Raw genomic sequence first — 13,950 nt, 5'->3', positions numbered from 1 at the left:
TCAGGTGCGCAACTACAGTGGAATCCTTTCCACCAACACCAGCTTACTCTTCAAATCATGGGCTACAGCCAGATTTACAAAGGATACGAGTTTTAGTTGGAGCTCCATTGAAGCGACCACCAAAGCATCAGATAGTGACAGATCCAGTAACACCCATGTTTTCTTCTATTGATTCAGACTCTGTTAATCTCAACAGGGAACTCAGTGCAGGTGCCTTTAATGAGGGAAAAAAATTTGTCTGCCCTGAAGGTTTAAATGATTTTATTATATTTTGTTTGAGTGATTTCACTACTGTGTCCAAGGAAGTTCATTTCAGAACTCGTAGAGTGCGATTACTTGGCCTTGAGGTATTGATGTTTAACAATAAGACGTGCAAATAAAAAGAAATGTACAATTTTACTTTGTCCTGTAACAGAATGTATTACTTGTGTAGGGTGCTGGTAAAACTTCTCTTTTTAAGGCCATACTGAATGAAGGCAGACTGACTGGCACTACTGGTATTGAAAATCTGCGTCTAGAAGCTGATGATCAAGACGGTATAGCTGGTGGATTATGCTACTCAGATTCAGCTGGAGTAAATTTGCAGGTCCCTTTATTTCTTTCCTAAACAAGGTTTCCTGTTCTTATGCCCTTCTTTTCATTTTTATTTTTTTGTTTTAAAAAACCACATTTGATATTTGTATGCTTGGATGTATCGTGCCTGATGGTGTGTGCATCTGTAAATTGTAACCAAAAATTTGTCAAAGCACTTTATATATTAGAAACCCCTTTTTTTTTTAGTATCCATGCTCTCCCTCTTTATGCTTCTACTAAGTTTCTGTAAAATGTTTCCCCTTCTTTTAAGATGATCAGCCATTGTTTTATGTCACTTTAGCATGCCCCTGTGTGCCAGCACTTACACACACACACACACACACACAACATAGATGATATTTGAATGTTCCAAATTCCACTGTCATACAGTGGTAATATACCTCCTGCATTTGAGAATCATATCCAAGTTTTGACTACTAAAAGCAAATTGTTAAAAGATTTAGCTTGAATGCTGAATCATTTAGTGAGCCACATTGGTTCTAGTCTGATTATAATGCAGTTTTAAGAAGTATTTCCAAGATGTGTGCAGTTTTAAGAGGTATTTCCAAGGTGTGAGCAGTTTTAGAAGTATTTCCAAGATGTTTCAAACTAAAAATATTATTGCCTCTCACCATGAAAAAAGCTACTAATGTTAACATTAATGAAAAGGTGGTTTTGTTTCTTATATATTAAGACTAAAGTTTGCACATGCTATAGGCATGTTGGGATTTTACACTAATAGACTAATGTAAAATGTTTTTTCTGTGAAAAAAACTTGTTCTCTTGAATCAAGTCATATATCTCATTGATAGAGTAGTTTCAAGAGAAGGTTGCTTAATGCAAATCATGTGGAGAATTTTACACCAGGCTTTCTGATTGGCATGTTACTATTATTTTTCATGGTTGTGAGCAAAAATGCTGTTAGTTGATTAGATCTGATTGATTGGCTGTTTTCCTTGAGATTATATGCTACTATTTGTTGTAAATGCAAATTACAGTGGGAAGGAAATAACCCCATATTGAACTTCTGTCACCTGATTTATTTAAGATAACCCTATATTGAACTTATGTCACCTGATTTATTTAAGATAATCCTATATTGAACTTATGTCACCTGATTTATTTGATATCTTATATTTTTTTGAACCACATGTGGAAGGAAGCAACATGAACTATGAGGGATATTTTTTAAGCCTAGGATTATTATGGGAGTTGGTGTATTCTCAGTTCTAATCATGCACGTAGCATCTGAAAATCATATATCTGGGGTTTTGGCTTATATGTTTTTGTGCTTAATATCAAAATTAGAGAAAGTTTTTAAGTGCAACATGCACTAATATTTTTGCACCCATTTTAATAGCATTGCTTTCCCAAGCCTCATTTGTTATTAGCATTCCAAATTTATCCATCAGTGTTTCCAGCTCTACTAGTTATCACGCTGGAGAACCCAAAGCTTGTTTACGCTAATATTTAATTCACATATGTTTGGTTCCAAACATACTTCTATTGCCATCTGGCACCATCTATGAAGAAAATCCAGTGTTGGTTTTCCATATCTTTTAAGTTTTTCCAGTATCATTCATGAGGGACACATTTTAGCTGTGTTGATGGTTACTGGCACTTGGATGAGTACAGAGGATTTAACATACTTGTGTAAGATGATCCTTGTATTAATTACGTTGGGGAGTTTATGAGAGCATAGATAGAGCTTTTCTTTCTAAAAGAGCTGGTTAGGATGCAACCTAGATGGACTGAATAACACCTGTGCATCAGGGTTTTGTCTGAATGAATTCTATTTACTTATTTTGTGGAACTTATGTTTCAGTGTTTTCCCCTTTGATATGTTTGATTTATTTATTTATTTTTAACTGCAGGAGCTGAATATGGAAGTCTCTCGTTTCAAAGATGAACTATGGATGGGAATCCGTGATCTTAGTAGGAAGACAGATTTGATTGTTCTGGTGCACAACCTGTCACATAGAGTACCTCGATACAATCAGTCAGAGATATCACAGCAAAAGCCAGCCCTTTCACTTCTTTTAGACGAGGCTAAAGCACTTGGAATCCCTTGGATCCTTGCCATAACAAACAAATTTTCTGTCAGTGCACACCAGCAAAAAGCAGCAGTTGATACTGTCATTCAGACATATCAAGCATCTCCAAGCACTACTGAAGTTGTCAATTCCAGTCCATATGTTATGCCCACTGCTGCTAGTGTTCCTTGGGGTGCAATAAGTCGAGGTTCTGATTCGAGGATGGGTGCACAAAATCTTCTTCTTGCTCCATTTAACCTTGTTCGGAGACCATTCCAGAAGAAAGATGCCATTCTCCCAGTAGAGGGTGTAGCCTCTCTTTGTCAGCTTGTCCACCGTGTGCTTCGGAGCCACGAGGAAGCCTCTTTACAGGTAAACTTAGTGGTTAAAGACATGATAATTGGTATAACCTAGTTTGGGAGGAGCAAAACAACTGGTTGCCATTCAATTTCCTTAAGGACATGTCTGGTACGTGGAAATGAGAAGTGAGAATGAACATCTCATTCATTTTTTCATCCATTTCCATGCTTGGATAACTTAAATGATGACGAAAATGAAATAAAAAATAGTTCCATTAGAAATGAAATCCCACTTATAAGTGGGATTTCAATTGATCTGCACTAGTGGATATTTTGATTCCCTTGATGCAGGAAATAATATAGAACATGCTAAAAAGATACTATTTTTTACCCCCTCATTTCCATTAGATTTGTACGACTTTTATAGTTAATTTTTATTTGTTGAGTAAATAATATTTTTCTTAGTCCTATTATTTAGCAAAAAATAAAAAAATAAAAAATCAAGAAATGTTATTTTAAAATGAAAATAAAAATTATTTTGAACTGTGTAAGGTTTTTATTGTCAATTTGTTTTTGTGAGCTTTTGAGAATGGAAACTCATTAATTATGAGAATTGGGAAATTAAAGATAAATAGGAAAGACAATCCCATAAAAGACTCAACAACCTAACACCCTAGTAAACCCAAAACTAACTGGATTTGATGAAATAAAAAAAAAAAAAAAATAACAACTAGATCTTATCCCTACAAAATAGGAATTTGAATTTATTTCCTAACTAACTACTAAATCTTCGACACTCCTCCTTAAGTTGGTGTGTAGATGTCTCATTCCCAACTTGTTAACAAGAAACTCGAAGTTAGGCCATAGAAGTCCATTAGTTAAGACGTTTGCTATTTGTTGTGTTGTAGAAACAAATGGCAAGCATATAGCACTGACCTTAAGTTTCTCCTTTATGAAATGTTTATCAATCTCGGTGTGTTTTGTCTTGTCATGTTGTATTGGATTATGTGCAATATTGATGGTTGCTTTGTTGTGACAATACAGTTTCATACGAAGAGGTCCTTAGTTCTTCTAGGACACATTTTAGCCATAACATCTTGCGAATCCCATGTGTCATAGTTTTGAACTTTGCTTCAACATTGCTTTGTGCCACCACACTTTGCTTCTTGCTTTTCCAAGCAACCATGTTACCCCATACAAACGTATAGTACCTGGAGGTAGATCTTCTATTAGTGATTGATTCGGTCCAATCGACATCAGTATAAACCTTAACTCCTCGTTGCTTGTTCTTCTTGAACAATAATCCTTTCCCTGGAGTACTCGTCAAGTACCTTATAATCCTGTAAACAACTTCAAGGTGTTTTTCGTGTGGAGAGTGCATGAATAGACTCACTAAGCTCACTGCAAAGGTGATGTCTGGTTGAGTGTATAACAGGTATATTAGTTTACCTACCAACTTTTGATATTGTGTTGTATCTACAAGCGTTCCTTTGTTTTTTCCTAGCTTCAAGTTGTATTCTATAGGAGCGTCAGCTGATCTGCAGCCACTCATACGTATTTCTTTTAGGAGATTAAGAATGTACTTTCATTGTGTCTTATTAAAAAAAAGGTACTTTCATTGTGAACAATAATGCCCTTCTTGGAACATGCAACTTCCATTCCTAGAAAGTGCCTTAATGATCCCAAGTCCTTAATCTCAAATTCAGAAGCTAGAACCCTTTTCAACCTTTCTATCTTAAGCAAATTATCTCCAATGAGAATAATATCGTTCATATGGACAATTAACACGATTATCTTTCCTTTGGGCTAGAACTTCATGAACAAGTTGTGATCAGTTTGCCGCTAAGTATAACCTTGGTTTTTTTACAGATTGAGTGAACTTATCAAACCATGCCTTAGGTGATTGTTTGAGTCCATATAACGATCTCCTTAGCTTGCACACCTTTGATCTGAATCTTTTAGTGAAGTCTGGATGAGAGTCTATATAAACTTCTTCTCTCAAATCCCTATTGAGAAATGCATTTTTCACATCTAATTGTTACAATGGTCAATCCAAATTTGCAGCAATTGATAAGAGCACTCTCGCTCTGTTTAGCTTGTCTACTTGAGCAAATGTTTCAATTCAATAAGAGATCTCGGATTGAATCGATATATCAGTCAATGCCATACATTTGAGTGAATCCCTTTGCTACTAGTCGAGCTTTAGACCTTTCTAGAAAGTTGTCAGAGTTGTATTTTATTGTAAAGATCCATTTGCAACCAACTGAGTACTTTCCTTCAGGCAAACTCACTACTTCCCCTTTCTTGTTCTTCTCAAGGGCTCTCATCTCTTCAAGACCAACTTTCTTCCATTTAAGAGCATCTATTAGGAATGTCTATGCTAGAAAGTTGTGAAGTAAATGCAAGAAGAGGAGACAATTTTTCAAAGGACACAAAGTTAGACAAGGGATGTTTAGTACATTGCCTAGTACCTTTTTTACAAGCAATTGGAACATCTAAATCATTAACAAATTCGGTTTGGGAATCGAAAGAATTAGACTTAAAGATGGATTTACTTAGAGGATTGACAAAAATTAGATTTGTTATCGGGTTAGGCTCCTGGGATTGTTGCGAAGTGGACATCTTTTTCCTTTGAACAGGGTTCTTCCTTGAATAGACAATGAACTCATTCGTTTTTTTTTTTTTTTTTTTTTTGGTTTCTCACATTTGAGGTTCTATGTGATTTTCTGAAGGCATGATAGTTGACTGTCCATTCATTTAAGTATTTAACCTATTTACTTCCACGGTTATCTCAGGCATTCTTGAATTAGGGTTTGGGTTTAGCATGGGTTATTCTAAAATAGGGGTTGCCACAGGTGCTGATGCTTCTGAAGATGATTGAACAATTTTTTTTGAATCTAGGATTCATAGGCGCTGTTTCTATTTGGAGGTTATTAAAGAAAGAATCTTCATTGTGACTTTTTCCTTGAAGATGATGATTAAAACCGTATTTTTTTGCTTAAAAGAAAGTGACATCCATGGTAACAAACATTTTTTATTTTTTCTAAAATTGGATTAAATTTAGGAGGAATATTGACCAAAATTATTTAGGAGGAATAATCTCCCCCCATAAATATTTAAGGACCTTAGTTGTAAAGATTAAGGTTCTAGCAACTTCAATAGGGTGTTTGTTTTTTCTTTCAATCACCTTATTTTGTTGAGGAGTATCGTTACAAGAACTTTGGTGCACAATAACATTGAAATGAAGATTTACTTTTTGATGAATAATTTTGAAAACAAATATTTTAAGTACTAAAAGCTTGGATGTCCTAACTTAAAATTCCATAACAGAATTTCATTGTCATTAGTAACAAAAATAGACTTGAAACAAGTACTTTGAGGTTGCCTCTTCAAGGTTAGATCCATTAACTTTCACGTGATCCCAATAAGGCCTCCTTACCTAGAAGACTCTACACTTCAAAGAAGTAATGTTCTCCACTTTGTCTAGCATTGCCAATTGTCTTCTTGGAGTTTAAATCTTGAAGTTCACATTGAGAATAGCTGAATAGGAGAATTTACTTGACAATTTTGATCATGAATTAGTTTACTAACAAACAAGAGATTACATGACAAATTAGGAACATGAAGAACATTATGAAGAATGAGGAAGAAAAAACTATGGATCCTCTCTTAACAACAATTGAAAGGGATTCATCAACTATTTTAATTTTTTGATTCCTTGCACAAATTTTGTAAGAAAATAAATTGGAAGATTCGATCATGTGATCAATTGCATTGAAATCGATGATCCAAGGATGACTAGAAGTGGAATTAACACTAACAAGAGCAGTTGTGTGTTAGTTACCTTTCTAGGCTAATGAACAAGAGGGAGACGGTCAGAGTTTACATTGGAAAAGGAAGATTAAAGCAGGTTATATAGGTGTTCTAGATGATTCTTGGTGAAAGGAAGCGTTTTTGAAGCAGCTTGTTGCCCTTGACTAGTATTGGTAACCTGGAAAGCTCGACCATCTCCACTGGGCTTCTTTTTCTAGTTTTGAGCCTTCTCTTGCAATTTCCAACATGTCTCATGAGTGTGCTAAACCTTTTTTGCAGTGATCACACTAAGGCCTTTTTGTGTTTCTTCAATCTCCATCTTGGTCAACTCAAGTCTCTTTGATATAAGAGCATTCAACTGTGGTTCTCTATTTAGCATCACATTTCGTCGAGCCTCCTCCCTTCGTACCTCAAAGAAGACTTTTCCAACGGATGGCAATGGTTTTTTGCTTAGAATTTGACCTTTGACCTCTTTCGAATCCTTGTTAAGTCCTGCCAGAAATACATTGGCTTTATCATTTTCCATTCGTTTCATGTATCTCACATTGTCATTGGGATAGTCCCATTCTTCATCATAAAACAAATCCAACTCTTACAATAGAGTCATCATCTCATTGTAATAAACAATCACTTCTCAATCTCCTTGTTTGGATGGCTAGTGCTTCATCTTTAACTTAAATATCTAGAAAGAATTTTCCATGTTTGAATAGGTGTCAAGAACGACATCTCAAACTTCTTTGGTCATCAGTAAGAACATATAAGGTTTCCCGATTGTTGGTTCCATAGGATTGATGAGCCAAGCAATCATAATGAAATTTTCAAACCTCCATATTTTCAAATTCATATCGTTTTTTTGTTGGTTTCGTTACTTCACCGGTCAAATGGCCAAGTTTCCCTTTGCCACCAATCACCAATTTCAAACATTGGGTCCATTCTAGGTAATTCTTACCATTCAATTTGTGAATGGTAATTGTAGAGAGGAATTCAAATTGGCATAATCAAATTGTTGGAACAGTGCTAAGGAGATGGTTTGAGTGTTGTCCACATCCCTTCTAGAAGTGACTGAGCCTTTGGTGGCTTAGGTCATGGTGACTTTTGCCATATGAAATTTTTTTGATTAGGACTCAAAGCTCAAGCTCTGATACCATGTGAGCTTTTGAGAATCAAAATTCATTAATTATGAGAATTGAGAACTTACAGATAAATAGGGAAAGACAATTTGATAAAAGGCAAGTGGATGAGTTGGAGGAGTTGGCGGCTGAACTAGGATGCAGATTGGGGGCTTTACCCACTGTTTATTTGGGGCTGCCCCTTGGAGCCCACCATAAAACCTCTTCTTCTTGGGACGGGGTGGAAGAGAGAATGAGAAGAAGACTAGCCCAGTGGAAAAGACAATACATCTCGAAGGGAGGTAGAATTACTCTTATCAAGAGTACGTTGGGCAGCATACCCACCTACTTTCTATCCCTTATCCGCATCCCTAAATCTGTTACAAAGAGGATTGAGAAAATCCAAAGAGATTTCCTTTGGGGGGGAGGAAGTTTGGAGAGGAAAGCTCACTTAATTAAGTGGAAGGTGGTCTGTAGCCCTAAGGAGGAGGGAGGATTAGGCATCCGAAAGATTGATTTTTTGAATAAAGCCTTGCTGGGCAAATGGGTGTGGAGATATGCCTATGAGAAAGAGAACCTTTGGAAAATGGTGATAGGGGTAAAGTATGGTCAAGAGGGGTGTGGGTGGAGGACTAAGGATGTTTGTGGGCCTTATGGAGTGGGATTGTGGAAGGAGATCATGAAGGAAGCTGATTGGTGTTGGGAGAGCATTGATTTTAAGGTAGGGAAGGGGACCAAAGTGCTTTTCTGGACGGATAAGTGGTGTGGTAATGAGGCGCTTGCTCATTCTTTCCCACAGCTGTTTACCTTGGCAGGGCATAGGAATGCCAAAGTAAGTGAAGTGTGGGACTCTAGCATGGGTCAAGGAGGTTGGAATCTTAGATTGGCTAGAGATTTCAATGATTGGGAGCTGGACCAGATAGGAAATATGCTGAATCTGCTGAGGGATTTCAGGACTTCTACTGAGGAGGATGCTGTGAGATGGAAAAGGGAAGGCAATGGTATTTTTGGGGTTAAGGGGGCTTACAAAATGCTGGTGGGGTCCTCAGCCTGTGTCTTCCCGAACAGACGCATTTGGATGGAAAAGGTTCCAACAAAAGTGTCTTTTTTTGCTTGGGAAGCTTCGTGGGGGAAGATCCTCACCTTGGATAAGCTTCAAAGAAGGGGGTGGCAGCTCCCTAATCGGTGTTTTTTGTGTGGCTGTGAAGAGGAAAATGCGAATCATATTCTATTACATTGTACAGTGGTTAAGACTCTTTGGGAGATTGCCCTCGCCATTTTTGGAGTCCAGTGGGTGTTCCCAAAATCAGTTATAGAAGTGCTACTTAGCTGGAGGGGCTCTTTTGTGGGGAAAAAAAGAAAAAATACCTGGAATTCCATTCCGTTGTGCATATTTTGGACGGTGTAGAAGGAAAGGAATAGGTTAGCTTTTAGGGGAGGGTCTTTAGATATTCAAAAATTCAAGAATTTTTTTGTATGTAACTTGTGGAGTTGGGCTAGGGTGTACATTGGTGAGGATACCTATTCTCTTTTAGGCTTTTTGGAGTGGCTTGCGGCCACTTGAGGGTGTGTGAGGTTTTTCCCCTCATTTTTTTCTTGTCAGCTCTTCTTCTTGGGCTTTTGTGTATACCCCCTGTATACATGCGGCTTTTCAGCCTTTTCTAATATATTCTGATGTTTATCTATCAAAAAAAAAAAAAAAACAATTTGATAAAAGACTCAAACAACCTAACATCCTAACAAAGCCAGAACTAACCCAATTTGAGAAATAGAACAATTAGATAAATAACAACTAGATCTTATGCTTACAAAATAGGAATTCAAATTTATTTCCTACTCAAATTCTTAACTACTAAATCTTCGACAACTTCCTTTTTTATTCTCATTCTCATTGTTACAAAACATTGAAATGGAAACAAATAATCACTGCAACCTTACATTCTTAGGTATATTCAAACACAAAAATTGGAACCACCAAATTCATTCCTATTCAAGGAGAAATAGGAATACAAAAAAAAAGTATCCATTCTTATTCCCCATTCTCGCATACCAAACATGGCCTAATGGTCACTTGGTATGTGAAAATAGGAATGGAATAAGAATGAAAGTGGAGGTGAATTGTGACATGTAAGAGAAGAGTCAAAATCCTTATAGGAGTAGGCTATGATTCGCAGGGGGAGTGAATTTTATTTTATTTTCTATTCCCATTTCTTATTGTAATCCAAACATGGTAATGAATGGGAAATGACATGGATATCTCATTTCCATTCCCTACTCTAGTGTTCCAAATGCACCCTAAAAGTATTGTGCCAAAGTCTATGCACAGGCTAGATTGTTGCATTTTGACATGAGCATGGGGTGTTAGACTTGACGACCCCCTGATATAAACTGTCACAACCCAAATTCTAGGCAACCTAGAACTTGACCCATGACCCTAGGTCAAAGGTTTGACCCTAAAGGTTACACCTAACCAAGCTGGTAGTCAATCTTGATAACTTGATTTTTTTTTGTTTCTCAATATAACATCTAATTGCAAATATCAAATAAAATCCCCACTAATACAAATATTAACAAAAACATAATTTATATCATAATTTTATTTATTCCCAATAATCTCAATAATTTTAGCACCCAATACAACAATTTTCCACAATTAAGCCACCACAACATCTAGAAAAATTTCTAATAATTCAAATGTCAACAAAAACACAATTCATACCATAATTTTACTTATCTCCAACAATCTCAATAATTCCTAACATTCAATACAACTATTTTTCTATATTTAAATCATCCAAAACAGTACCAAAATTCCAAAATAATCCGTAAATCACAAAATAAAATTATCAATAACTATAATCAGACTTCAAATAATACAAATAACATCTATTATCTCCCAAAAACAGAATACATAATTTTCTTCGGATTTGAGGTAGGGTGGTTTAACCCTAAACTTTGATTTAATATTTTTCTTTGGAAAAAAATTATGTATTGTGTTTTTGGGAGATAATAGATGTTATTTGTATTATTTGAAGTCTGATTATGGTTATTGATAATTTTATTTTGTGACTTACGGATTATTTTGGAATTTTGGTAATGTTTGAAATGATTTAAATATAGAAAAATAGTTGTATTGAGTGTTAGGAATTATTGAGATTGTTGGAGATAAGTAAAATTATGACATGAATTGTGTTTTTGTTGACATTTGAATTATTAGAAATTTTTTCTAGATGTTGTGGTGGCTTATTGTGGAAAATTGTTGTATTGAGTGTTAAAATTATTGAGATTATTAGGAATAAATAAAATTATGGTATAAATTATGTTTTTGTTGATATTTGTATTAGTGAGAATTTTATTTGATATCTAGAGTTAGATGTTGTTTTATTGAAAAAAAAAAAATAAAAAAAAATCAGGTTATCAAGATTGACTGTCAGCTTGGATAGGTGTAACCCTTAGGGTCAAATTGACCCGGGGTCATGGGTCAAGTTCTGGGTTGCCCAGAATTTGGATCGTGACAACGTGGTATTAGAGCTCAAGGTTGCGATAATACTTGTACTTGCGTGTTATGTGTGCTTACGTTCTTATGCTTTCCTTCTTTGATGCATGATATGTTCTATTAGTTGTTAGTGGATTTCAATTTATATGTTTAAGAAATAGTGTTAAAATAAGTATTGAAAATAGCTTGAGTGTGCAAATTACATTTTTTTTTTTTGTGCATAAATTGGTTGTAATTAATATTGTTGATAATGATTGAATAGAGTATGGATTGATGTTGCTGCTTCTTATTGAGACTAAATTGCAATCATGTTGCTATGTCTTATTGTAATTTTGATTGTGTTGTGATAAATTGGTCTGAATGTTTCATTAATCTTAAGTAGAATGATTGAAGTAAGTGAAGGATTTGGATATAAGATTGGGATGTTTTGGAGACTCAGATAAGGCGATATGATGTGGAAAAAAATAAATAGAGAACATGTATGGATTGAAAATTATATTATGAGTATATGGTTATTTTTTTTAAACAAGTAATTAAGAGTTGAAGATTGCCTAAATAAAATTTCTTTGTATATTTATATGGGAATATGTCGATATGATTGGATTTGTGGTTATGCTAGTATATTGTTATGCAAATGGATATATGCAATGCCTTATAGAAAAGGAAGAGATTCAAGTTGTTACAATTTTAGTAATGTATATTTGAGTAATGGTTGTTGAGTTCAAAAGCAATATGTATTATGTCTTAATCATGAAGCATGTTTGGATATGGTGATAAAAGTTGTCTAGGTTGAAGAGAAATGTGATTGGATTCGAGATAAAGTTGGAGATTGAGTTTCTTTCAAACCCTGAGTGGTCAACTAGCAGGCCAACCAGTTTACCAGCTAGGGACTGTGAGACCTTCTTTTTGTTTTATCTCGTTTATCACATCTCCCTTGCCTTGTTATTGTGACATTTAGTGTGATTGTTTATATTATATGCATCTTAATGGGAGATATGGTGTGTTGTTGAATGACAAGGAAAAGATTTTATTAAAAGGAAGTGTTTAAGGTGACGTAGGAGATTTAATTGACTGAAAGTATTAAAGAGATGTAAGGCATTTGAACTAAGGGGTTCTAATAGGAAATAAAAATCAAGTGATGTTATAATTATTTGGACATTTGGGACTGCAAAAATGAAATATTTAAAAATATTATTGCATTTGAGTTATAAGATATACTATGCTAGTAAATTATGAGTCTATTGAATGCCAAAAAAAAAAAAGAAAAAAAATCTGGTTATCAGGATTGATTGCCAGTTTGGATAGGTGTAATCCGTAGGGTCAAACCTTTGACCTGGGGTCATGGGTCAAGTTCTGGGTTGCCCATAATTTGGGTCGTGACATAAACACTGGGTAGGGCCATATATATGTGCTTGTAAGTTCTGAACATAGAGTGATGGAGTGACCTAAATTCTTGAAACTGCTATTAACTAATGAAAGAAATATGAAGTTTTCATAACATTCCATGAATGTAAAGACCTAAAAAGATGAACTTTGTTGTAACACTTGTCTGTCACAGAAAGTGTAGATGGAGAGATTTCCTGCATAGTATATACCAAACTTCACAAATATGGTGCACCAGTGAAGTAGAAAATATATACCATCTTTACCTATCTGATGAAGCCACTTCTTGTAAATTTAAGATGTAAACTTAAGATATTAGTCTGCCAGTGCTTGATTTACTTTGCATCCCACACAAGATAGACTGGGCCATTTTTGGTGTGAATATTCTTGACAGAAAGTTTCCAATTGATTGTTCCTATTCCTATGGGGTTAATGATTGATTGGTATTTAATTTATGCACGCCTTAGAAATTTGCTGAATATTTTTACCATAGCTATACCTGCAAGTTTGACATTTCATGATTCTAATTTGATTGTTCTTTTTTAGATCTTGTAATGCTTTAAAATCTACAGAATTATATCTTATCTCATAAGAAACTCAGTGCTTCTTACCATTTTTCTTCGGTTGTTTAATACCTGCATTTCTTTTTTTCTTAAAGGAACTTGCAAGAGAAAGACTTCTGTTAGAATTGGCACGAGAACGTGCAATGGAAAGAGATGCAAGTCAAGATTCTCGAGCCAAGGAGAACTCTTTGACTGCTGCTGCTGTTGGTGCTTCCCTTGGGGCTGGTATTGGCATTGTCCTGGCTGTAGTCATGGGCGCAGCATCTGCATTACGGAAACCATGAAAATTTACCATTCTTTTATCACATTCTTTCTTTATGACGTGCCCTGGGATGCAAAATTCAGGTTAGAGTCTATATTCATTGGGGTTAAGCATTAGTGGCCATTGAAACCTTATTTGTTCCTTCTTTGTTTTGTAGTTTATAGTTTTTTGGAGCAATTGTGGTATTAAATTAAGTTTACCCTAAACGTTATCATTGATTTAAATTAAGAGATGGGGAAAAAATCAATATTGGGAGCTAGAAATTTGAGAGTGATGTGAAAGCTAGAAATTTGAGAATGATGCGAATTGGGGTTTAATGGATTGTAAACATTTAGGCTGGTGTATATAGAGGACCCTAATCTTCATGGAAATGATGGAACCTCAATTTCTTTATCTATGCATCTATCGCTTGACTTGAA

General features: G+C 35.2%; 1 protein-coding gene across 1 annotated transcript in view; it reads left to right on the top strand.

Annotated features, from left to right (window-relative positions):
* The window catches only part of LOC117917602, a 31,634-nt gene extending 17,684 nt beyond the window's left edge, over positions 1–13,950 (top strand). The window contains exons 11-14 of the mRNA XM_034833929.1: positions 5–347; positions 434–586; positions 2,448–2,978; positions 13,365–13,950. Coding sequence (XP_034689820.1) covers positions 5–347; positions 434–586; positions 2,448–2,978; positions 13,365–13,553 — 1,216 coding nt within the window. The 3' untranslated portion in view covers positions 13,554–13,950. The remainder of the gene's footprint in view (positions 1–4; positions 348–433; positions 587–2,447; positions 2,979–13,364) is intronic.

This window comes from Vitis riparia, chromosome 7 (assembly GCF_004353265.1).
Source record: "Vitis riparia cultivar Riparia Gloire de Montpellier isolate 1030 chromosome 7, EGFV_Vit.rip_1.0, whole genome shotgun sequence".
NCBI lineage: Eukaryota > Viridiplantae > Streptophyta > Magnoliopsida > Vitales > Vitaceae > Vitis > Vitis riparia.
Note: the sequence above shows the minus strand (reverse complement) of the source record. Positions and strands in the feature narration are given on the sequence as shown.